Below are 26034 nucleotides of genomic sequence, written 5' to 3' on the forward strand. Positions count from 1 at the left end.
CATAGGCAGAGGGAGAAGCAGGCTCCCCACTGAGCAGGGGGGACTTGATCCCACCCAGGACCCTGGTATCACAACTCGAGCCAAAGGCAGATGCTCAACCACTCAGGTGCTCCAGCAGTATTTTTTTTTAATTTCAGATTTCAGCACAATAAAGATATTACATTTTCCTCTGACCTCCATTGTTCTGATGGGAAGTATTTACATATACTATGTAAGCATTGTTTATATCTGAGCCACCTTATACACTATGATAACATTTTTTTTCTCATATTGTACAAGCTAGCAAGTTTGCTATATACAAAATGAATGAACAAACAAAAAAGTGTGTTTCCATATTCTAACACACAGAGCTTCCAGTCAGCTTTTTAGTACCTTACTACCGAATATGAAAAGACCACCTCAGGGACCACCAGACTTTTGAGGAAATTACCCAACGGTAAACTAGAAACAAACCCTAGCAGAGAAGAAGCTTAGAGGGGAAAGAGCAAGTCGGCAGCGAAAGAAAACTTTAGAAAAACTATTATTGCTAGTATAAAATAGAAAATTTTAGTTATTCCTCCCCTGAATAGGGAAAACTTCAGTTATTTCCTACTGTGTTTTTCTCCTGTATATCTCCTTTACTATTCACACAGAACATTTCACCTCTGATACTTCTAGTCACCAAGTGTGTGGTTTTTCCCACAACAAACAATTCTTAGTCACGCCCATTGGGTGTCCTATAATTTAACTCAATTCTGATACCATCTACCCAGAGATAGCATCAGATCTCACAGCTTAAGGGCTCAGTCCCACAAGACTGCCTACCACACCTACACACTCATATACACTTCAGATGCCAATAACAAGTTCAGGTTACCACCGGTGATTTTGACCTACTGTAGATTGGTGTAGATTGGTGTTCTAAAGAACTCCTCTTGGGAGTCCGTTGATTTGCTAGGACAGCTCACAAAATGTCGGGAAGCATTTACTTACACTTCCCCAGTTTATTAAAGGAAGTGATAAAGGATACAGATGAATAGACTGATGAAGAGATACACAGGAAGGGTGAGGTCTGGGAGGGTCCCAAGAGCAGGAGCTTCTGTCCCTGCAGAGTTAGGGTGTGTCACCCTCCTGGTATGGATGTGTTTGCCCACCTAGAATCTCAACAGACCACATACTATTGAGATTTTAAGGAGGCTTCCTCATGTAGGTATGATCAGTAACTGACTTTATTTTTCTCCCCTCTCTAGAGAAGTGGGGGACAGGGCTGAAAATTCCAAGTTTCTAATCGTAGCTTGGTCCTTTTGGTGACCAGCCCCCATCCAGGAGCCCACCCCAAGTCCCCTTCGTAGAACAAAGGATGTTCCTAGTGCTCTTATCACTTAGGAATTTACAAGGATGTTAGTACTGAGTCAGGAACAGGGTCAAAGGCAAATATTATAACAAAAGATCCTCCTATTGCTCTTCCCAATCAGGAAATGACAAGGTTCTCAGGAGCTCTGTGCCAAGAACTAAAACAGAGACCAGGATATAAATTCTGTTATCTCATAGGTGTCCTCAGGGAAGATAGAAGAAAATATTTCATCTATAAAACAAGAACAGATTTATTCATTTTGAGAAAAGAACATTGGAAGAACCAGATCAATGCCTTGAAAAATTTAAACATGAGGCAAAAATTAGAAAGTCAATTGATAGGTTAGAAGACCTATCACAAAATGAAATGAGAGTGGGGTGGGGAAGACACTAAATGCTGACCCAGTAAGAAATGGTGTTAACAGAGTGTTGGGGATTTGGAGAGGACATGAGTGTGTGAGGGATGGTGTGAGAGTGGGGCTTCTCCATGTCTTAGGTAGGTTGTCACTGGATGGTGTCTAAAACTGAGAAACTAGGATATAGCATATGAACATTTAATCAAGCAATGTGGTACTAAATGCTAGAACACACGCTCAAAGTATGAAAAGATGCTGTGTTGAGGGATGGACTCAGAGAGGTAGGGGCGAGTGACATGAAGGACTTCTGTCTTTGGTCTAAACCACGTAGCTTAAAAAAAAAACTATGTAGCTTACTTGACTTGGCAAACTATTAATTCATTACTTTGAAAAAAAGTAAAAAATATGAAAAAGATGGTATTTGAGCATTTCCTATCTAACCTTATTGGTGCCATTAAGGAAAATGCGATTTCGGGGATCCCTCGGTGGCTCTGCGCTTTAGCGCCTGCCTTTGGCCCAGGGTGCGATCCTGGAGACCCGGAATCGAGTCCCTCATGGGGCTCCCGGCATGGAACCTGCTTCTCCCTCCTCCTGTGTCTCTGCCTCTCTCTCTCTCTATGTCTATCATAAATAAATAAATAAATCTTTTAAAAAATTGTTAAAAAAAAAAGAAGAAAATGCGATTTTGTACATTGCTGTACAGGACAATTATTCTTCACCAAATGTGTATTTGTTTCTACCCTTTATTTATTTATTTATTTATTTATTTATTTATTTATTTATTTAAAGATCTTGTTTATTCTTGAGAGACACAGAGAGAGGCAGAGACCTAGGCAGAGGGAGAAGCAGGCTTCCTGCAGGGAGCCTGATGCCAGGCTCAATCCCTCATGACTTGGGCTGAAGACAGGTTCTTAACTGACTAAGCCACCCAGGAGCCCTCTACCCTTCATTTAAATGAACACTGGAAACTAGGATTCTTAGATCCTTTTCCTGGTACTGAAAATATCATCTTTAATGGTTTTTATGACTACAGGATCATCTACCCTGTCTTACATTGGGCTCTGAGGGTGAGCACACACAGGTGTACACTCTTCCTTGTCCTTTCCAGATCATTTCCTATATTCCCTTTATTTTCCTCCCTTTTAGTTGCCATAATGTGGGTCTAAAGTGCATTTTTAATGATGTGTTAAATTTATTGAGTGAATGTTGGGTTTCTCTCTGTGTATGTATAATAGACTCGTGTGTGTATAAATATATATATTCACAGTATTTCATATAATAGCTTTATTGAAGTATAGTGAAATATAATCCACATACCATAAATTCCCCCCTTTAAAGTGTTCTTGTATATTTTTATAAACAGAGGGTGGTAAGCTTTCTTTATTCCTTTCACCAAATCCTCTTCATTAAACTTCATAAACTTTGCAAATCAGGTTCTTTGGCCCTCACAAAAAAACTTCCACTAGGGGGTGAAACTGAAAAGTATTTCGTGATTTTTTTTTTTTTTCCCAGACATCTCTTTCTTTACTATGTTTTGACTAAAGAATTGCTCCCAGCATATTTTCTTTTCTTTTTTTTTTTCTTTTTTTGCATATTTTCAATATAAGGGTGGGGGGAGGATTAATAAATTCTTTATTGTTAAAACTTCTTATGACCAAAGAAAACCCAAGAATTCTAAAGTATTAGCTCAGAGTCCTTAGCCTAACAAAACCTTTCCCCCACTTCTACCCTCTTTGTCTCCAATTGTAAATTCCCCTCTCAAGGATTTTTAATGCTTCATTCAAAATGCCGGACAGAGAAAAGCTTCATTACTGCTGGTACTTTCCTATTGGTGAATTCAACCTTAGTCTCCCCTTAATGCTGGTTCTTCCTTTGAATAATAGGAATAATCCTGTTTGTTCATTACCAATTCAATTCATCGAGGGGAAACGCTGCACTGAAGATAGTGAATGATGATAAAGCCATTTATTGGCATCAGCCAGGATTACCGTCTGCCTCTCACACAATTCTTGTTGCCTGGGCTTGCTGGTGACATTTGGAGGCAGAATCCTGGTGGTGCCGGCCCCAAGTGGTTAAGCAGGTGGATTTGTCATTCTTTCTTCTACAGTCTCAGGAATCTGATGGGAAGAAAAACCAAAGAATTTGGATATCTTTTAAGACCCCTTCTCCTGGAAATTAAGGAATTAATGGTAGCGGTTGAGTTTTTGTCAGGGTAAACTTGAACAAGCATGCATAGTATCTTGAATGGTGAAGAATATTTTCTGGTTAAATGCTGTCAAAAGCAAGCCAATATTTTGAAATCCTCCTGCAGTTCTGTTGAGGATGGATGCAGTCCCTGGTTTGGCATAGCCCCCCCCCCCATTATGATCTCCTATTTTTCTGTGTTTTTTTCTATGCCTATATGTCTCATCTCCCCAAAGCGAGGGCAGACTCTGGCGATGGTGAGCATGGAAGGAGCTGGGACTGGGAACCTGGTCACACACTGGAACTTCTATCTTTTTCTACCTCTTTCTCCCTCCCTGGATCCCTCCTCTTGTGACCAAGGTTATAGCACTGTTTGGGCTTTGTTTTGTTTGTTTGTTTGTTTGTTTTAAGATTATTTATTTATTTGAGAGAGAGAGTGAGCAGGAGCAGAGGGAGGGGCAATGGGAGAGGGAGAAGCAGGCTCCCTGCTGAACAGCAGTGAGGGACTTGATCCCAGGACAGGGAGATCGTGATCTGAGCCAAGGCATTTAATGAAGGAGCCACCCGGGCGCCCCACAGCACTGTTTGTAATTGCAAATTAAAAACAAACTAACTGCCCATCAGTTGGGACCATTAAGCAAATGGCTCAACATCTCTCTGATGCAGTGATGAGAAGGTCACCAATATGTATTGTTCACAGAAAAAGCAAGGTGCAGAAGGTTCTACTCAGTGTGTTAATAAAGGGAAGGGGGGGATATATGCACATATGCTCATACTTGCTTGGTAAAGAATAAAATGCCTCCGGAAGGATGCATAAGAACGAGTAAGTGCATCACCTGTGGTAAGAGAGATGGTGGCCAAAAGACGGGGCTGGAGGGAGACTCTGCTGTTTCCCCTTTTACACCTTTGGACTTTGAGCTATTCGTATGTATTACTTATTCAGAAACATAAACCAAAAGCCCTGAATACTACAGTTTTTTAAATGTTTTTTCTATGACTCTACAACCACTTTTTTTTCCTTAAACTAAATTTCTTCTTAAATTATATATGCTGTGGCTTAAAAAATAAAACAGTCCCCAAGGGAATACAGTAAAAATGAAGTCTCTTTTCTCTTCCTGAACCCTAAACTCCCCTTCAAGGCAGCTCCTACTGCTAGTTTCTTAAATTTCTTTTCCTTTTTTCCTTTCGGTTTTATTGAGATATGACTGACACTCAGCACTGCACAAGTTTTTGGTGTACAGAATAATGACCTGGTTTATATAAATTGTGAAGCAGTTACCACAATAAGTTTGGTTACTATCCATCATCTCATATAGATGTACATCCACACACACATGCAAAAGGAAAAAAAAATCTTTGATTCTTTTTTTTTCCTTGTGATGAGAAATCTTAGGATCTACAGTCTTGGTTTCTTGTAATTCCTTCTGCGCTCCCTCCCTCTATGGGGTGGGGTGCTGATCCTGAGCTCAGAGTGGCCTCTCTTTTTTTGTCCTACCCAAACTGTTTCTGAAAATATGAACCTAATTTCAGTGGCAACACCCTTTGGTGGGTGTTTTTAGAGACATGATACAGGGTGGAAACAGATCTTGACTCAAATGACAGCTTACAGAGCTTTGCTCCCTGTCGTTGGTCCTCATGCTTCTGCCTCCATCAGCTCCTTGCCCTGCAGTTAATGTGCCCAGGCTCCTTTGTGGTTTTGAAATGTGTCTCTAATTTGGTCTTCAGAGGTTGAGAACAGATGATAATTCGTAACCAGGGACTGTGTTTTCTGCACTTGTACCCTTGCAAAGTACTTCTCATGGTGCCATCAACTGTGTGGTCCATGTTAGGCATGTGTTCAGGAAATGGCCTTGGAGTGTCTAGAAGAACCAGGCCCTTTGGAAGTCTGTGTACTAGCAAGTAGCTCAGGAATGTTTTTGCAAATTGAAGGACCTGCATCATCCTGCTCTGGCCAGGCTGGGAGAGGCCCATGTGATGCAGGGCCTGACTTGGGAAGTTGGAGGGCTGCAGGCTTTGAGGGGTTTAGGACCTTGGTTAGCTAGAGTGTGGTATGTGCCATGTTGTGTAACTGAATCAACATCAGACACCACTTAGAGCAGCACCAGAGTGTGGCCTAGTATGTGCAGTCCTGCCTCTGTCCTCCACGTAGCACCTCCACGTAGCACCTCCAGTATGGATTACTGCTCAGAGGTTCCTGGAGTATGTGGACAAGCGGGAGCCTCCTGTTCTAGGATTTAGGGAGAGTATGATATTCCTGGGATTCAAACAAAGTATCAAGTTATACCAGCAGAACCATCCACATTGCAAAAATAGTGTATAGGCAGATATCTAATGGCAGATGGCCTGCCATTCAGAGCAAAGAAGTAGAGTAATATGAGCAGAAGTGACAATAAAAACATAAATCAATAGTTAAGAATGAGAGCACTAATTTCCCTCACCTAAAGCATTCTGATTGCCAATAAAACCAATGATGGAAAATGAAGAGGAAGACAGAGATTTGTCCCAGCTGACACAGATATGAAGCTGGCAAAGACACTGTTCCCAGCTTGGGTCCCGGTGGCTGGTCACAAGGGTTCATTGAAGTGGCTCACAGCTAGATGATTGTGTGTGGGCCTAAAGCTACAGTGAGTCCATGAGCGTGAGGAGTGTGTCCCCTGCTGGTCACACTGGACCTTGGCCCCTCTTTTGCACTAGAAGGACAGCAGTGGTGACCTCCTCAACGTGGTCTCACTGCTCTGAATGCTCAGGGACATGATCTTAAGGAAGAGATGCCCAGACCTGTGGTCTGCACCGGGGTCGGTCCACATGCATGTCTACTAAAGATTTTATTTATTTATTTGACAGACAGAGCATGAGCAGGGCAAGCAGCAGGCACAGGGAGAAGGAGAAGCAGGCTCCCTGCTTAGCAGGGAGCTTGATATGGGGCTCCATCCCAGGACCCTGGGATCATGACCTGAGCAGAAGGCAGACACTCAACCACTGAGCCACCCAGGGGCCCCTGAAGTGTTTTTTGTTTTGTTTTGTTTTAATTTATTTATTTATGATAGTCACAGAGAGAGAGAGAGAGAGAGAGAGAGAGGCAGAGACACAGGCAGAGGGAGAAACAGGCTCCATGCACCGGGAGCCCGATGTGGGACTCGATCCTGGGTCTCCAGGATCGCGCCCTGGGCCAAAGGCAGGTGTTAAACCGCTGCGCCACCCAGGGATCCCCTGTTTTGTTTTGTTTTTTAACATCACAGATTTCACCTGCAAATTGCGGGCCAGGTTTCCCACTTCTCTTTACCCCTGGGAAAACCTAGCAGCATGGGGCATCATTCCCACATGAAGGTCGATGGCAGGGGGTGGGTCTCTTCCACCCACTTTCTCTTTGCTCCACCCCGAGCATGGCTGGGTATGCTCCTGCCCTCCGCATACCTCTCACGCCCCCCACCCCCACATAGTCAGGCATCTGTGCCATTCATCTTGCCATTCTTAAGGACATCCTCCCTGCACCCACCCTCTAGGGACATTTGGGTTTGCACAACCACTGTCACCTCATCACACTTCCCTGCACACCCATGCTGGCTACACAGGAAGGAGCCCAAGACCAGTCTTCCTGTGGTCTGGGTGATTGATCCAAATAGCAGGACTCCTTGGTGTAACCCAGCTGTCCCATTTGGAAGCAGATGGGGCAAGGCTTGGGGCCAGGCCCCAGATCCACTCTATGGATATTCCAAGAAGGGGAAGAGAGCCAGTTGGGGGAGCTGCAGTGAGACAGGGTGGGGGTGGGGGTACAGAGAACAAGGCCCTGGTCCTTGGGTGACTGGGAAGGGAGGTAGTGGGGGCGGAGCTCTCCAGTGGGACCCCTGTGCCTGGCACTTCTGTGAGTGCGGGAGGCCTTGGGCCAAGGACCTCAGGAGCTTTCTGTGGGAGGTTTCATGACTGGCCAGTGACCCTGGGCTTGGTATCTTTCAGGGAAATTGAAAGAATGGAGCCTCATCTTGTATGGCACAGCAGAGCATCCTTACACCACCTTCAGCTCCCATCAGTCACGCTCTCGGATGCTGGAACTCTCAGCCCCGGTGCTGGAGTCCCCCAAGTCTGCTCTGTCACTGCCCCAGACCGAGGTTCCTGAGGATGAAGAGGACTACACAGGTAATGAACATGTAGCCAGAGTTGATGGCCAGCCTCTGAGTTTTGGTTTTCCACCGTGGCTCTTAAATGTGGCCATTCCTGGCCAAAGGTGGGGATTATGATAGTGGGTCTTCCTTCTTTTCTGGAAGTTGTAATAATGATGGTAATTTGCACTCACACAGCTCTTTCCACCCACGGCTCTCCTAGTATCTTACAGACCAGTAAGTATGCTTCAAACCAGTAAGTATTCTCTAACATTTCCAGGCGGAGAAACAGAGGTTCTATATGCCCAACCAGAACTGGGACTCGCCACATGGCAAGTGAGCCTCCTCCTGGGTCCCCCCCTCTTACCCTCAAAGTCCCTCATCTTTGGCCTCAGCCTCTTGACCCTCTCAAGTCCATCCACTTTCTGTGCCTGTAGCCAGAAGGTGGGAAGGATGTGGGTCCTAATGGACCCAGGAAGGTTGGGTTGAATGAACATAGCCAGGAAAGGCACTAGCAGTAGAGGTCTTGATCACCCTTGAGGGCTGAGATGAAGACCCAGGGCAAGATCTCAGGACCTTATGTAGATACTGATGTCACCAAAACCAGGTTAAGCATCTCACAGGAAGTAAATATGCCTTACATGAATCCCTCTTCTCCAGCTGTACCATTGTCAGGGTTGGGGAGAGGGCCTGGTCCTGGCCTTTCAGCCCCCTGCACAGAGATGGCAGTCTGGAGAAGGCTTCAGATATTTCCAGCCACTGGGCCAGGCACAGTCATGATTAGCATGTTAGGTTCCTTTTTCTCTGAACCATCCCACAGTGATTTGTGAGAAACCAAGTGTTTCTGGTTGGGCATATTTTCCTTAGCCAAATATTACAGCTGCTTGATAAATGATGGCTGATATCTAAGGATATTGATGTTTTGAGTTATCTAATAGCTTCTGAAAAAAGAAAAGTAACAAAACAGAATTCCAATACATATTGAACATAAATTATGGTTGATTCAATTTTAAATTTCTTCTACAGTTCCTTTAAAATGGAGCATTGAATTATGTATGGACTAATCTGCTCTGTTTCCCCCTGTGATTTATAAGTGATGGCAAGACTCAGTAATTATTAATAAAGGACTGATTTTTTTTTCACCTAAAATCTGCTACTGACTCTAACCTTACACTGTCCTGGAATCTCACTAATAGACTGCCCTGCAGCCCAAGTGACTTAGTCTCCCCCAAGTATGGCCTAGATGGATACAGGGTGTCTCTGTGGGAATAGGATGTGTTCCTGACTCTCAGGGAAGGTCCTACAGTCTTGGGGCAAGTGGGACGGGTAGACCAGTAATAGCAGGAAGAGCCAGAGACAGGGGAAGAGCAAGAGAGGCATGAGATTAGGAAGGTGCGTAGTATGGAGTGCAGTGGGAGAGAAGAAGAAGAGGAGAAGAAGGAGAAAGAAGGGAGGGAGCGAGGGGGAGGAGGAGGAAGCAACCATGTTAGATTCCACTGTCAAGGGCTTGTGGGATGGAGCTCCTCATCTCATGCCTCTTGTAGGAGAAGCTCAGTCCCAGATAAACCCCAGTGCAGAAGCTCAGGGAAAGAGAGGGTGATTTTGAAGTGGGCCTATGATTATTATCAGCAGTTTTAGCAGAAGTAAGATGGGTTGAAGCAGGAATTTGCAGGGGTGGTTACATGGGGGAGAAGATTCTCAAGAATTCAGAGAGCTGGCCATGGACAGAGGTACATGGGGATGATGAGCACAGCCTGGTGTGCTCTCCACCTAGGGCCTGTGCATCAGGAAAGGGTGGGGGAGTCTGATGGAGCAGTGGTCCCAGGGGCAGCAAACTGGGGGCCCCAGGACAGCACTGCAATGAGGGCAGAGATGGGGGGGGGGCAGCTCTCCCAGGGACAAGAGGTAAAGGGGAAGAGGTGAGCAAGGGGCAGAGACGGAGTCCAGCAACCCAGACAGTCGGCAAGGATCCCAGGGTGGTAGCGGGCAAACCATCTACCAAGAAGGAACAGGACTCCTGTGCGGGGTGTTGGGTGCCTCCCCAGCGCTGGTGGGAAAGCTGCCCAGGCAGAGGTTAGCCATGTTGCAGATGGGCAGCAGTCATATTCTCAGCCAGCATTGCTCCTGGAAATGGGGACAGAGGAGGTGGCCACAGTTATGCCCCCAGGGCCATAGCTCGTGGAAGTCCATGGTAGTGGTGAATTCTGGGTTTCCTGAGGTAAAAGAGCATGTGGAAATCCAACGTAGGAAGGAGTAGGGCTGGGAGATTGGGAGGCTGGCGGGTCCAGCAGGAAGGAAGTGCGGTAGCTGCATGGCCGTGGAGGGTGCCAGGGAAACATGAGTGGCTGAGGTACTTAAAGTTGGAGAGCCTGTGGCGATGGCCTGCATGCTGGGACAGAGCCGCCTGGGGTCTGAGGAATAGCTAGAGCCCCTGGAGAGCACTGGGCATGGCAGTGAGTGAGGCCACCCCAGTAACCCACACATCCTAGAGGCAGATTCAGCAGGTCTGGGGGTGCTTGGAGGCCATGCTAGGTGATTCCAGGTAGGGGGGCTGGGGAATGAGGATGGTGGCAGGCCCCGGGGAGGTGCTTAGGCTGCTATAAAAGAGTGGCCTCGAGGGAAGGACTGGTAATGAAGAAGAAGGGAAGCCCAAGCTTCAGGAAGGCAGGGTGCATGGGCCGAGGATAGCTGGGGACAGTGTGGTCAGCCACACAGGACTGAGGGGAGCCAAGAGCCCCTGCAGCCTTTGCCTGGACACGTTCCAGGACAGCTCAACAGGCACAGGGGAGTTAATATGCAGGACACGTAACATGTCCAGTACAGTACCGTGTCGGGTCATAGACATAGTCATCAGCCCTTGCCCAGGAGCACTGAGGCCCAGGTTACAGGCTGTCAGGAGGGAGACCAGACCTGCAGTGAAGTTTGACATTCTCATCCACAACTCTTTTTTTTTTTTTTTTTTTTTTTAAGATTTTATTTATTTATTCCTGAAAGAGAGAGAGGCAGAGACACAGGCAGAGGGAGAAACAGGCTCCCTGTGGGGAGCCTGATGTGGGACTCCATCCCTGGACTCCAGGATCATGCCTTGGGCCGAAGGCAGGCCCTAAACTGCCAAGCCACCCAGGGATCCCTCCGAGCCACCCAGGGATCCCCTCATCCACAACTCTTGTGTGCAGTCAAGCACCTCTGCCCCTGCAATCGGCTTCATGTCTAACGTTTTGCCCGTGAGGTTCTAGCCCACTTTTCCTGGAATGTCAGGGGAAAGATCATGATACTTAGTAAGTCCTTCTGTTCCTCCAGACACTGGCCGAAGCACCACCTAATGACAAAGGCCTTCTAGAACACCCAAGCTGCTTTCTAACATTTGTTTGTAAGGTTTTCTCACTCCTGGGTTTTCTTCATGAAATATTTAAGGTAGAGGTTTCAAATGAGCCTGTGATGTTCTAACACCATGTAGATGGGGGGTCAACAGCTAGTCAGTGCATGAATCATGGCTCCCCTCATATCTGGAGCTCTGGGAATAGATGCTTACCCCAGGAATGCGTTACAGCATTTGGGAAAAAAAAAAAGACTCATAATCTTAGGAATGATGGAGTGAGTGGGTTAAGACAGCCAGCTGAGTAGATTGAATCCGAGAACACTTCATTAAGAGGTGAATCTTGACACTGGGCTTTTTGAGACAACTCACGTAGATGGCCGAACTAGAGGGTGCTTATAGATACTCATCTGAGCCTATTCACTGGGGGCTGCACCCAGCCAGTTAGCTAGACGCCCAATGCCAGGTCGAGGTTTTGCTGCCTTCAATGTTGGGTGGACCCCAGCCTTGAACAGGACTCCCCTGAGGTTATTAACTAAACTCTCCACCACAGAGAGGCCTCAGGAGGGAGGAAGAGGGCAAAGTCCAGTCCAAATACCATGAACTAGGCCTTCCCTAACACTATCCTTCTCTTGGGACATTCTAGAACCTTCTGTTTGTGGATGTTCCCCAATTTCCACCCGCTCTTCTTTCATCCATTCTATCACCCTTGAGCCGGGCACCTGCCCTATGCCAAATGCCTTTCTAGGTGCTGGGAATGTAGCAGTAAACACCCTAGTCCAGATCCTGTCTTGTGGAGCTCCTGGGTCCGGTGCCAGGAAAGAGTGGGGGAAATTGGTCTGTCTCCTCCCTGTTCCTGCCAGATTTCCTTTATTTTATCAAACAAGACAGACCTGCTGCTTCCCTTGGTCTTTAGGAGAAATCAGTACAGAAGGCAGCTGGTCCTTAACGTGGTGTATCCTCAGGGCCGCTGTAGGAGGAGCAGGGTGGGAAGGCCCAGTAGTCTAACTCATATGTCTTCAGCGTGGCAGACTGCAAAATAGCCCAACAGTCTGGAGCTGGGGAAAGGGGTGGGGGTGAGGGTGGGTTCGGTGATAAGCTCTGGGCACATCGGGCCCTGTGCTTGAACTGAGACTTGAGGCACCAACTCCAGAGCCCTCCCCTACCCCAGCCCAGCATGCTCCTGGGGATGAACACAGCTTTGAAAGGGGTTCACAGTGGGACCCACAATGAAAACTTTGGAAATATCAACAGCCGTAAACCTTCAGGGAGGGAAGCAAAATAAACCGGGTCTAACACTAGGAAGGTCTGCAGGCCCTTTAAGGAGGAATGAAGAGGGCTTTGTGCATCTCAGCAAAGACCCATTGTGAGCAGCAGAGAATGGGGACTTTTGTCTTTGCCTGCATCCCCGTGAAATGCTGGTGGCCAGCAGATCACCTCTTCTTTTGCTTCTGAACTCGCTTCCCACCCCTTCCAACAACTCTAACCTTACAGAAGGCTTTTTTTTTCTTCTGAAGACCCAAAAGCCCTCATAACACCCCACTGGGCCCCTCCCCACACGGGGAGGTTTTCTGAAGCCATTGCCCAGAGGTTAAGGCAGGCAGGGGTCTCACTGCAGTGGTGTTCCTCAGCGTGCTGTGGTCACGTTCTTTAGGCCCGGTGAAGGGGATACCTGTGGACCTGCCCCACCCAGGCATGGGACACCAGGCATTTCTAACTGGGCTTCTCTGTGTGGCATGCCTGCAAGAGTGAGTCTTGCTGGAGTCCACCCAGCTCCCCGTATTTCTCTCCATTGCTGGTCCAACAACACACAGGCCCCTGGGTCAGAATTTAGGGATCACAGGGGACTTGGAAGAAGACAGGGTGGCCTATTGTGGACGCCAAGTGGGAGGGAAGCCCAAAAGGTTTGCAGGAAAGGGCCCAGTCCATGTGTGAGGCCAGCCCTGCCCATCCCCTCTCCACCGGGGAACTGCAGCTCCCGGTGGCCTTGAGCTTGCAAATCCATCCTGTTCCCACCAATGCATGTAGGGCATCCTCTCCTCCACTTTTCCTGCTTAATTCCTGTCAGGTCATCACTGCTTGGCAGCAGCTTGCCTGATATGCTCAATGCCCCATACTGAGTTGCCTGGTCCTTCACCTTGGAAATCAAGAGAATTGGCTGGTCCCAAGATCACGACCTCCAATGCAGGGTTTTGCCCTGAAGAAGGGTGTTCTGGACCTCTCTCCTGGTATCTCACACTGCTCATCTCCTTGTGCATCCGGGTCCCCACCTACACCTAGCTCTTTTCCTTTCTCTCGCACTGCCATTTGAGTCATCAGAACCTCTGACACTGGGTCAGAGTGTCAGAGCTGAGTTAGGGTCAGCTCTCAGCATAGCCAGGTTGCTGTGGGGGTGGGCACTGCGTGCAGCTGAGTGTCTGGTCGTGCAGCCTCAGTGGCCCCACCATTCCCCAGGAAAGCTTCTCTTGCCCCTCTGAGGCTGGGAGACCCAGACACAGGGTCTTAGGGGACTGCATTTGATGGATAAAGCATCTCTATGGGTGAAAGGAAATGCTTGTTTCTTTAAGGTATGTGCCATCCGGAGTGTGGTGACAAGGGCTGTGATGGCCCCAAAGCAGACCAGTGCCTGAACTGTGTCCACTTCAGCTTGGGGAACGTCAAGACCAGCAGGTAAAGTGCTGGGGCTTCTGACTGCGTGTCCTGGAGCCCCTCAGAGGGGTGCTAAGGTGACCTATTTCCAGCTGTGTTCTTAGCACCCCACAGCCTGGTGCCCTAATTATGAATTAATGTAATACCCCCCTGAAAAGGAAATTCCACTGAGATTTACTGCTTTGGGGTTGTATAAGTTTGAGTTCCTTTTTTTTTTTTTTTAAGATTTTATTTATTTATTTATGAGAGACACAGAGAGTGAGAGGCAGAGACACAGGCAGAGGGAGAAGCAGGCTCCATGCAGGGAGCCTGATGTGGGACTCAATCCTGGGTCTCCAGGATCAGACCCTGGGCTGAAGGCAGTGCTAAACCGCTGAGCCACCCAGGTTGCCCAAGTTTGAGTACCTTTTTGTCCTCATCACATGAGTAATTCATGCCTGTGAGAGAGAAATCAAAAGCTGTGGCAGTGTGGTATCTGTGCTTATAAAATGTTTTCTAGCCATTTGGTTAAACAAAAATGGGTCATCCTGAGTATGCCAAGGCTGGCCACTTGGGACCTATAGACAAATGTCACAGTAGAGGTCAGGACTGTTCTAAAAGCCCATCGGGCCCAGCCTGGGGGGGGGACTCCCATCCCTGAATGCCCAGTTGGTGGTGTGGCCACACATGGTGACACAAGGCCGTGCATGACTTTCCTGCCATCCCAGAGCTCCCAAACACAGCCACACTCACCCTCGTCTTATGAAGGTAGCCAGCCTGCTGCTTTTACTCACTGCCAGTGAGACTAGCTCCCCAGGGGCATCAGCCGCGAGGCTTTACCAGAGGTAAATATTCCAAAAGTCAAATATCATCATCCAGGTGCCACCGAGCACCTCCTCTGGGGAGACTTTAAAAGGCAACTCTTCCCTGAATCTTATGCAAGTCTGGGACCCTCTCCTATGTACTTAGGAATCTCTCCATGTGTTCCCCATGACAAGGGGCATCAGTGATTTAACCTTCACCCTTGGGGCCTTTGCTTCCCTCCGAGTTTTGCTGACCAGGGGTGGGGAGGGGTGGGGATTTGCAGAGGCTAGCTAGAATTTCCTCTCCAGCTAGCTGCCCTGCCCCCCAGGTCCCGGCTTTGCTGCGGGCTTTAAGGGTAGTGGTGGGGGTGATTTGGAAAGGTCCTCTTGTGGCTCCTGCTCCCACAGGAAATGCGTGAGCGTGTGCCCTCTGGGCTATTTTGGGGACACAGCAGCAAGACGCTGTCGCCGGTGCTACAAGGGGTGTGAGACCTGCTCGGGCAGGAGCCCAACCCAGTGCCTGTCCTGCCGCCGCGGGTTCTATCACCATCAGGAGATGAACACCTGTGTGACGTTCTGTCCTGCTGGATTTTATGCTGACGAAAGTAAGTGCATGTCTGTGTGGGTAGGAATGATGAGTCAGCCCCCCTCTCTCTTGGAGCTGGGATCAGAGAGGGAATCTGGCACCAGCTTATGGACCTGGTAGTCGAAATTGGGAGAAGGCCCTTCCTAGGAAGAGCTGCTGAGCTGAACTCGGGAATCGAGTACGGGCAGAAGGTTTTCAGTTCTCCAAAAACAAAAAGGAGCCTACTGGCCAGACTTAATTAGGCTCAGAAGAGATGCATTGATCTTTGTGGCACATTTTACAGGTAGCGACCACACCCCTATGAGGTGGGTGATGCTTTCCTGGTCTTACAGATGCGAAACGAAGCTGAGAGGTGGCAGAGGGCCCCTAACTAGTAATGGCACGGGTGGAACTTGAACTCAGAGCAGCAAAGCCAGGTGTGCCAGGTGTCCTGCCATTCCACCAGGCCCAGGAAGGTGGGTGGATGGGTGGGACTCTGGGGCCCAGGACCCATGCCCGCATTTCACCGAAGCCACAGAAGAGGGCTTCAGCCACAGGGTCTGGGTTAAACAGATGGAGGCTAGTTCTCAAGTTCAAAGAAGCTACTGTTTTGACGTTGGTGATTTGCGTAGGTCACAGCCTTCCCACAGAGGCCCTTGCTGTGCAGGAGGGATCATTGATCCAGCCTATGACGTTACAGTTCCTCCTATAGAGAAGGAGCCAGGAAGTCTTTAAAGACATACAAAGCCACCAAATAACCGGAATGTCTTTAGAGGAAAAAAACCCAATCATCTGGCAAGATGCATTTCACAGCCTTTGTAAACACCTGCCCTAGGCTGCCAGCCAGACCTGTTTTCCGGGTTGAGGTTCCTTCATCCCCACCCTGCTCCCAAAGCAAGAATCAGCCACCCTCAGTGATCCAGTGTCCTGCCTGAACACCTGCTGCGTGTGTGTCATGCCACCTATGGGGGCCCTAGGAGGGGACCCAGAGGGGTAGCAAGCAGCCCTTCGCTTCCAGGCCCAGACACAAGGTGGCGTCAATGAGGTGCCAGAAGGAAAGACCAGATAATAACAGGCAAAATTCTCCCAGCATTAACCTAGTTGTGATGGGCGTCCTTTATGTCTGTGTTTGTAACTACCAAGTCTTCAATAAAGTCCCCTGTGAAGGCACCAGCGGAGAGCTGTGAGGCCTCTGCAGGCTGCACCCAGTCACTTTTTTTTTCTTATGAAGACTTACACCTGATTAATCTCTGCTCCATCAGCCAGGAACTGGTTTCGTTCCCGGTTGAAATAAACAGAAGCAGAGCGTGTCTTCTCTGGAAAGGGCCCACCTCCAAAGCCTCGAGGTTGTGTAAGGGCTTTAATTTACTCCAGAAAGGAGAGGAGAGACACCTGTGATCCCACACGTGGGCCTGCGGTCTGGCCATGACCTCTGGCTGTTTTATTACTCCATCGTCCTGCCTGGAGGCGGACACCGGTGACAAGCTGTTCTATCAACGCTGCTTTGAAATGCCAGTCTTCCTTGCCCAGAATGGATTCACATCTCTTCTTCCCCCTTCTCTCCTCCTCATCTTCTTTTTCCTCCAGGTCAGAAAAATTGCCTTAAATGCCACCCAAGCTGTAAAAAGTGTGTTGATGAACCAGAAAGATGTATTGTCTGTAAAGAAGGATTCAGGTAAAACCCTGCCTTCAGACCCGAAGAAGAATAGCAGAGTGTCTGTGGTGTTTGTTTGTTTGTTTCTATCACTGTTTTATGAAGTTTTGGCGACTTTTTCCTAAAAGATCAAAGCAAAGGCCCAAAGCCCTTCAGGGTAAAGAGTCTGAGTCTGTAGAAACCAGAGTTCCACTTGGAGATCGATGTTTAAAATTGAAAGTTAGAGGAAAGGCAAAATCTCTACCACTTATGCAGAACTTGGGGAATGTTGAAAGCAAGAAGCAACCCTATCATATAAAGCAGGGTGGCTGCTGGAAAGGTGAAGATTCTAACGGAGCTCCCGTTTTTAAGCACCAGTAATGGCACGCCCTCCTGTGCCCCTTCCAGTCTGCCCCATTGCAAAGCCCCTCGCCCCATCTCTATTTTCTGCCTTCACTATCTTTTTTCCTGGCTCTGGTATCTCCTTCCCGCTCTGGGAGCTCGCTCCCTCGGGATGCTTTTTAGATTCCTGGTTTTCCCTCTTCCACCAAGCTCATCACACGTCTACTTTAAAAACATTTTACTGGGTTAATGATTTTTGTTGGAAGATTTTGAAATGTTTGCTTAGCCCATTTAATGCAACCAAAGATATACTACCTCTGCCTCCAAGTTACTGTCTAGAGTTTAGAAAACATACTATTCAAAACTATGCCATGAACACACCCAGAGTCCAGGGACTAGAACCAGGAAAGAAAGGGAAGGGTCACGGAGAGCAGTGCCCTCCCCCCCCCACCCCTGCCCCTACAAGTGCATGCAAAGAATCACCAGGGCTCTTGTTAAAATGCAGATTCTGCTCCAGCAGCTCTGAGCAGAGCCTGCCACTCTGCATGTCTAACAGGTTCCCAGGTGATGAGGATGCTGACTGAGCTGGAATTCACCAGCAAAGCTGAATGTTTTTGGACTAAGTAGGGATGAGAAAATTTTTACCAGTACTTATTCCAGGTGCTGTCATCAATACTGCCTCATTTAAATCTTCACAGCAACCTAGGACTTTGAAATGATTTTTTTTTAAATTTTATTTGAGAAAGAGCAAAGGAGTGTGCATAAAGAGGGGGAGGGGGAGGGAAAGACTCCCCGCAGAGCAGGGAGCCTGACATGGGGCTCTGTCCCAGGACTCTGAGATCAAGACCTGAGCAGAAGGCAGATTCTTAACCTGCTGCCTAGGCACCCTGCAATGTTGATCATACTGCTCCCATTGTAGTCACTGGGGAGAGAGACTTTCTGAGGAAGTGTAATGACGCTGCCTTCATGGGGTTCCCCTTAGCCTGCCCTTACTCCTCCAGGTCACAGAGAAGATCAGAAGAGGGTCCATGGCCCAAGCTTCCAGGAGTCAGGGGAGAGGAAAGGGAAGCAGGAACCCCCCCCCCCCTCCAGAGTCTCACATCATGCCTGTGGTCATGTAAACTCGCTAGCTGGACAAGGCAGGATTAATAGGAGGAGGATGAAGCAATCAAGGAAGGAGGTCTCCAAAGGGAACAGTGGCATTGAGCTGGTGGCCACAGCTGGTGGCCTGGAACAGGCAGCTGTGATGGCACCCCCCCACCCCGGGCTCCAAACCCCAAGCAGGTGTCGGGGGTGGTGGGGAAGCTTTGTGGGTCCAACCCACTGGAACTTGCTCTCTGCCTTGGGAGTGCTGGGGAGTCCCAGGAGCTGTTTTCTGGGTTCTGTGGGTCCTGTAGGGGAAAGGAGGTCAGCTGCTCAGGTCAGGAAGAGTGTCACAGACCAAAAATGCCTGCCAAAGAGTAGTCACACGGACTGGTGCAGCCGTTCCAGCCATGACAGGCATTCAGAGAGGCACGCAAACTCTGAAAACATCGTCAGCCATAATCCACAGAAAGCTTCCTTTTATTGCCCAATATCCTTTTAAGCTGTGGCTTCAAATCATCGCTGTCACGTTAAAGCAGTGAGAGCAGCCGAGCTGCTGAGTCGCGGCCATCCATCTCTTTAGGGGGATAAATGTGGGAAGGGTTTGAAGGGAAACATCACTTACTAAAGACTGGATTAAACTGCCAGTCTCAGGGGCCCCTGGAGCCCTGAGCGGGCATCCACCATCGATGCCTAGAGGCTTTCAGACCCCCTGACATCTCACCACTAACACAGAATTCTCTGGATCTTGCTAACACCCCAGAGCACTTGTCCCCTGGTGTCTAATGGCAGACAGCTTCCTACATGTGTATCAAACACCGGGTAATCTTGCACCAGGACCAAGGCCCCAGGGAATTTCCAAGGTCACCTGGACTCCGAAGAGGTTCTGCTTTCAGGTCTGGGGCATTCCTTCTTGCTGGGCCTCCAGCTGGCTTCAGGACCACTTTTCCCCTGCTTTCATGAGCTTGGAACCTCAAGTAACACAAAGAACCATGCTTTAGCGACTTTCCTTTCCTCTCATGAAAGGCGATTGCAGGCAAATTGTAATTTAATTAGAATTTGGGAAGGGATATGAAAACATGCCTTTTTTTTTTTTTTTTTTTTCCCCTTTTCAACAGCCTTGCACGGGGCAGCTGCATTCCAGACTGTGAACCGGGCACCTACTTTGATTCTGAGCTAATCAAATGTGGGGAATGCCATCACACCTGCCAAACCTGTGTGGGTGAGTTCATCGCCTGGAGGGGCCTTGCTTTCATTATGCCAGACGGTTGGGACCTGGGTCACGGACTCTAGGCCAACTGTCCTGAAGCCAGGAAAGCCCTAGGATTCCAAGGGCTTCGCTGGGTATTGCAACATTAAATCATAGGGGCCCTTCCAGGAGACTCGGTGGGGGAGGGGGAAATTAGTGTTTATGGGTATAGAGTTTCAGTTTGGGGAGATGAAAAAGTTTTGAAGATGAATGGTGGTGATGGTTGCCTGACAGCATGGATGTATTTCATGCCACTGAACTGTACACTTAAAAATGGTTAATATGGCAAATTTGATGTTCTGTTCCTTTCATCACAATTTAAAAAATTCAAAATAAAGGAAAATCGTTAAGACCCTTTAATGAGCCAGCCCCGGTTTCCAGGCATTAGAAACCCAGCCAGGAGACGGATGCTTGGGGGCCACATAAGGAAGCTGAACCGCTCAGGAGCTGCTTTGCCTGAAGCTCAGCCCTCTCTGCAGAAAGACACTGCCTCGGATGCAAGACTATAAAGATTCAGAGAAATGGGGGCAGATCCTGGTGGTGAAGTGAAGGAACCTTTTTAAAAACATAGTCTTTCTTCTTTGTACCTAACTTCACTTATTTGGAACATTTTATTCAAAGAGGAAAAGACTTCTATAAACAGTTTTATGTGTATTATAATTTCCTACAAAGATTATAGCACAGATGTCTCCCAGGCACCGTTTTTATGCAGAAGAGCAGAGAATGTGTTCGTTTTATGGGGTTTCCTGTTTGCAGAGTTATTTGCATTAGATGTTGAAGTGCATTATGAGTTTGTGGGCTTGGATACATTTTAGGTGAAGTCTTCTCTTGACCCTCCCTCTTGATCCAGCACTTGGCAGGAGTGGCACAGCCTCCCCCACCTGCCCCCCCACCCCCACCCCATCCCCTGTGGCCACGTGAGCCCCCTGTGGGCAGGCTGTGCTTCCTAGGCATGGCCGTGCCAGAGGAAGTGGGGCTGTGGCAAAGGCCAGTGCCCCCAAAGCCTACAGGAGCTGTGCCTTCCTGTGATGCCCTCCTGGGACAAGCCCACGGGAGCAGGAGCTCTGCATTTGGAAGCATTCTCAGCCACCAGCAGTTCAGTTGTTTTTCCTAGCCCTTTGCCCTCTTACTCTTTTGCTCTCGTTTTTATTCTTTGTTTCCTTTGTCTTCTTGTTTACCCCAGGTTGATTAAGGAGCATGGCTAATGTTACTTATTTAAATTTCATAGTCACTCAAATCCGTAAAATTCAGAAATGTGCCTTTACAATGCTTTTGATTTCAATAATTCAATTTTCGTTTACCACATCCCCAGACAGCCTGTTGCAAACAGCTTTACAGAGTTGCTCAGTTTCTCTCATCTCAACCCAGTGGCTGCTCTGTCACTTCAGGCATTTAATTCAATGGTGTGCAGGTCTAAGGCTGTCTTGGCAGGAGGGGGTGGGGTGGCCCTCTCTTCCTCCCTGTGCCTGCCTGCCTGGCTTCTTCCTAAGCTCCTGAGTTGCATGCGTCCACCCCCCACTTCTCAGCTCTGAGTTGCCTGGAGGTTTTTTGCTCCACATCAGATGTTTGTGTCTGAAGTAGCTGTTGTCAGCATTCCACCCCCTTAAGGGCCTCGCCCACTGAGCCTTCCCCTCCCTGCCCCCAGTCAGTGATTACTGCTGCCCATCCCTAGGACAGGGGCCTGGACATGGTCATGGGCAGGGTTGTGGTCGGGTACAAGTGTAGAGTGGGCCTGGTGGCATGTCTCCATCCGGGACTGGCAGTGCCCCAGGGCATTTGGTGGGCGACTGGCTGGAAATAAGCATCTTGCCAATTTCCTGGTCCACATACCCAGCGTCTTGGTACAGAGGATGTGACTCGTTGGAGTTGCCTGATAGCTGTGGGTTGCTGTAAAGGACCTTTGGGACAGAGAGGTATCTGGTTCAACTTGTCCCCAGCTGGGGCATGGCACATTGGTCAGCACTGAGCAGCGGATAAAGCATATGCCTGATGAGCTGAGGGGTGGCACCCCATGTCGTTGTGAGTGTCGGCCCTTACCTTGGGCATCCCTTCCTCAGGCCTCTGCCCAAGGGAGAAAGGCTTGAAATAGCAGATAAAAGCATCACAACAGGGCAGCCCCGGTGGCGCAGCGGTTAAGCGCCGCCTGCAGCCCAGGGCGTGATCCTGGTAGACCCTGGATCGAGTCCCACATCAGGCTCTCTGTATGATGCCTGCTTCTCCCTCTGCCTCTCTCTCTCTGTCTCTATGAATAAATAAACAAAATATTTAAAAAAATAAAAAATAAAATAAAAGCATCACGACAGCTGCATAGAGAGATTGCAGAAGCAAGGAAAGCATGTTATATCAGTACCCTTTATGGCACATTCTTCTGCCTTTTGAGCAAGTACCCCTCATGTTCACTTTGCAGTCAGCCCCACAAATGATGTATCGAGTCCCGAATAAGCAAAACCCATCCTGCTGTTAAAGTTAGGATCTATGGGTGCTGTTCAAGTGTCTGAAGCCTGTAAAGACTTGGGATTTGCCAGAATCCTTAAGAGACTTTGGGTTATAAAGTTCATAGTTTTTGGTAATTGTGAAAATAGTTTGTCCAGAAAAATGTGTGTGTGTGTGTGTGTGTGTGTGTGTGTGTGTGTGTGTGTGTTTTTAAAAAAGATTTTATTTATTTATTCATGAGAGACCCAGAGAGAGAGAGAGAGAGGCTGAGACACAGGCAGAGGGAGGAGCAGGCGTGGGACTTGACCCCAGGTCTCTGGGATCACGCCCTGGACTGAAGGGGGCGCTAAACCGCTGAGCCACCGGGGCTGCCCGAAAATTTGTGTTTAATTAGGTTTTTTTAATTGCAGCAAAATATCCATAAACATCAAGTTTTACCAGATTAACCGTTTTTAAGTGTACACGTCAGTGGCATTAAGTACATTTGCGTTGCACCTCACCACCATCTGTTTACAGAACTTTTTTCCTCTTCCCCAGCTGAATATGATTCATTGCTTTACAGTTTAATACGTTGAACTTCTAACTAAGTACAATTGACCCTTGAACAATGTGGGTTTGACCTGCATGGGTCCACTTATATGTTGATTTTTTTTCTATAAATACAGTATGGTAAATGTATTTTCTCTTCTTATTATTTTCTAAATAACATTTTCTTTCCTCCAGCTGACTTTATTGTAAGAATGCAGCCTGTACTACACATAACATACACAATACGTGGTAATTGACTCTTAATATTATCGGAAAGGCTTCTGGTCAACAGTAGGCTATTAGTAGTTAAGTTTTGGGGGAATCCAAAATTATATGTAGATTTTCAACATCATGGAGGGGTTAGTGCCCCAACCTGTGTGTTGGGTCAAGGGTCAACTGTACAAATACGAACTAGTATTCTTTCCTAGACATTGAGGACCCTAGTGGCCAAGGCAGGGCAATGTGAGTAACAGGATTCAGCAGGGAAGGCCCCAGTGGAGACAGCCACAGGGACCACACAGCTCCTGAGGCCCTGGGTTTCCAAAGGCCAAATGGCCAATCCTGGATGCTGTCTGGAGATAAATGATGGAGGGGTGGCCAAAGCACAGGAGCGATCTTGCATCTAGAACAACATAAACTGGACAGAAACCCTACACATTTGTGGGGCATCACAGTGAAGGAAGGAGGACATCCCATATGGAGGCTATGGGTGGGTGGGCAGCTGTTCATTACAGAGGCTCCATGACCCCTAAGGGTTCCTGCTTCTGCATCCCACTCACAATGCTAGATGAGCTCAGAATTCCCTTGCAAGCCTAACATTGTGGTTCTGAGAGATAAAACCAGCCGCCAGAGCACCGAGCATTGGGGCTGGTGAAACCACTTTGCAGACAGACCCCTGTCTGCAAGGGAATCTTCCCTTGACACAGCCAAGAGGCCCCTGCCAAGTCCAGAAGCTATTCCAGGAAGAGAGCCAGATATCACTGCCTTAGCTGCCAGGCCTCAGCCAAGACCATAGCGAAATTAGAGGAAGAAGTTTAGCAAGGGACTGTGATCACCTAAGCATCTAAGATGACTTCTTCCCCCTATTCAACCCCCTAAGCTATCAGCCAGCGGCCACATCGCTGCTCTCTCTGATGTCCCATTGGGTGCTCCTCAGAGTAGAGGAGAAGAGGAGTCTATACAGAGTAGACACCAGCGCTTACTTGCTGTTAAATGAATGAATGAACAAATGGACAGGTAGGCAAGCAGACAGCACAGTTTCTTCATTCTAGACCAATGTCTGCCTCAGGCTGATGAGAACCACGTGGTTCTCCCTCTTGACTCTTGGGCCTTCATTTGGAGGTTTTGTCTCTTTGAGTTGCTACCCCCACTCCGTAAGCCCTTAGTTGTTTGTTATCTGTCGTCCTGGTTATCCACACCAACTACTTGTCAACACCATCCCCCCCCATATCCCTTCTGTCACTTTTCCCACATCCTACAGTGGTGATCTGCCCAAAAGAAATATGCAAACTGCCAATGTAAGCCACTGATACAACTGTAAATTTCCTACAGAAATAGGCAGAAATAAGTATAATAACATCTTATTTAATCCAGTGTACCTAAAATACTATCATTTCAACATATAGTCAACATAAAAAATAAACAAGCAGTTTTCTATCCTGTTTCTACACTGTTTGGAATCCAGTATGTATATATTCTGTGCTTGCACGATGTCTCAGTTTGGTGCAGCCATATTTTAACTGTTCCAAGCCACACATGGTTGCCTCTAGCAAAAAGAAGTGGGCAAGGAAGCATTTGGAATCAGGGCCATCAGACGTGGCACAGGCAGTGGGAAGCAGGCTCAGCTTGGCTCACATCTCTGTATCCCTCCCTATGGAATGGGGATGTGGGCAAGGATGGCCCAGTGCAGGCATAGGGTGGACACCTGGGACCCCTAGCTATAGTGGTGGACATGGGGTGTCTGAAGCATACCCCAGATCCCCAGGGCACTGTGGCAGGCTCGGAGCGTGTTAACAGGTGGATGGTCCCTGACATCTGCTTCTATCCCTGAACCCCCCAGGGCCCAGCAGAGAAGAATGTATACACTGTGCGGCAAACTTCCACTTCCAAGACTGGAAATGTGTGCCGGCCTGTGGTGAAGGTTTCTACCCAGAGGAGATGCCGGGCTTGCCCCACAAAGTGTGCCGAAGGTATGTAATCCTTTCAGATGGTCTTCCTGGCTCGGACCAAGATTGCTGGGAAATGGATGGGGCGCCTGGGTGGCTCAGTTGGTGAAGCATCCAATTCTTGATTTAAGCTCAGGTCATGGTCTCAGGGTTGTGACACTGAGTCTCATGCTCAGCAGGGAGTCTGCTTGAGATCCTCTCTCTCCCTCTCCCTCTGCCCCCCCCCACTCATGCTCTCTCTTTCTCTCCCTTTTTCTCAAATAAATGAATAAATCTTTAAAAATAAAAGTTGCCAGACAATGGTGGTTGCCTCTGCCAGCAAAGGAACAGCCAGAGGGCCAAGTCTGATGGCCTCTTCCCTGGGGCTGGGGGAGGGTGCCACATCACGCCACAGCAGAGGTTGCAGCAGGTACGGTGGGGGTACTGGGACCCATTTATGACGGAGGAGACCTCTGCAGTTGGTGATGGCCAAGGTCACAATTTGTTGGTGGCTTTCATTCCTTTGTTCATTTAATAAGTTTTGAGTGCCAGGCATGGGACAGGAAGCAGAAACACAGGTGCCTTCCTGGCGGTACTTGCACCCTCATAGCCAAGTCCACAGGAGCTCTCTGTGCCACAGCCCAGGAACCCTTCACACTGGTGGTTATTAAGGAAACCATGTGTTGTTGTTGTTGTTGTTTTCTTTTTTTTATTTTACATTAGATAGAGAAAATTTAGGTTCAGATGATGTCCTCATTCTAAAATTATTCCCTGTGCAGCCAGTGAACATACACTGTAACTCCTCTCTCCTTTCCCATATGTGTCTGCGTCGTGCACCATTCTTGTGTGGTGGTTTCCAACCCTGTGGCATTCCTTCCCTTTCTCATTGGACGTGAGCAGTGAAAAGAAGAAGCCATTTGTTTGGGGGTGTCCTCTTGTCTTGCTGAATATTTATTGCCTTACCTCAGGACTTCATAACCTAAATCCCAGGACAGGCAGGGCAGCCTGTCTCGTTCAGGGTAAGAGCAATAATGAGATGTTGCAAGGTGGCCTTGATGATAATGATTGTGGGGCTGGGGGAGGGGCCTTCCTTCTGAAACAGATTCAAAACAAGGGAGCCCTGGAGGCACATATTACAACAGGGCTAGGGAGACCTTGCCCTGTCTTCCTCTTGGCTGGGGACCGGTGGTGGGGTTGCCTCCCCAGGCTGTTTGAGACCTGCTCTGGGTTCCAATTTATTCTCTTAAGACAAAAACAAGCAAACAAACAAACAAAACCCCATAGTCAGCCCATGAGAGACCAAATCCTGGCACTTTTTTGACTCACAAAAGAAGGTCCTGA

At 48.2% G+C, this 26034-nt stretch overlaps 1 protein-coding gene across 3 annotated transcripts in view; it reads left to right on the forward strand.

Annotated features, from left to right (window-relative positions):
- The window catches only part of PCSK6 (proprotein convertase subtilisin/kexin type 6), a 185238-nt gene that overhangs the window by 152607 nt on the left and 6597 nt on the right, over positions 1 to 26034 (forward strand). For 2 of the 3 annotated variants that reach the window (XM_072796449.1, XM_072796457.1), the window contains exons 14-20: positions 7827 to 8006; positions 8168 to 8206; positions 13853 to 13955; positions 15125 to 15321; positions 16869 to 16956; positions 19458 to 19561; positions 24609 to 24738. In XM_072796449.1, coding sequence (XP_072652550.1) covers positions 7827 to 8006; positions 8168 to 8206; positions 13853 to 13955; positions 15125 to 15321; positions 16869 to 16956; positions 19458 to 19561; positions 24609 to 24738 — 841 coding nt within the window. The remainder of the gene's footprint in view (positions 1 to 7826; positions 8007 to 8167; positions 8207 to 13852; positions 13956 to 15124; positions 15322 to 16868; positions 16957 to 19457; positions 19562 to 24608; positions 24739 to 26034) is intronic. The other variant, XM_072796454.1, reaches the window with a different exon arrangement.

This window comes from Canis lupus, chromosome 2, assembly GCF_048164855.1.
Source record: "Canis lupus baileyi chromosome 2, mCanLup2.hap1, whole genome shotgun sequence".
Taxonomy (NCBI): domain Eukaryota; kingdom Metazoa; phylum Chordata; class Mammalia; order Carnivora; family Canidae; genus Canis; species Canis lupus.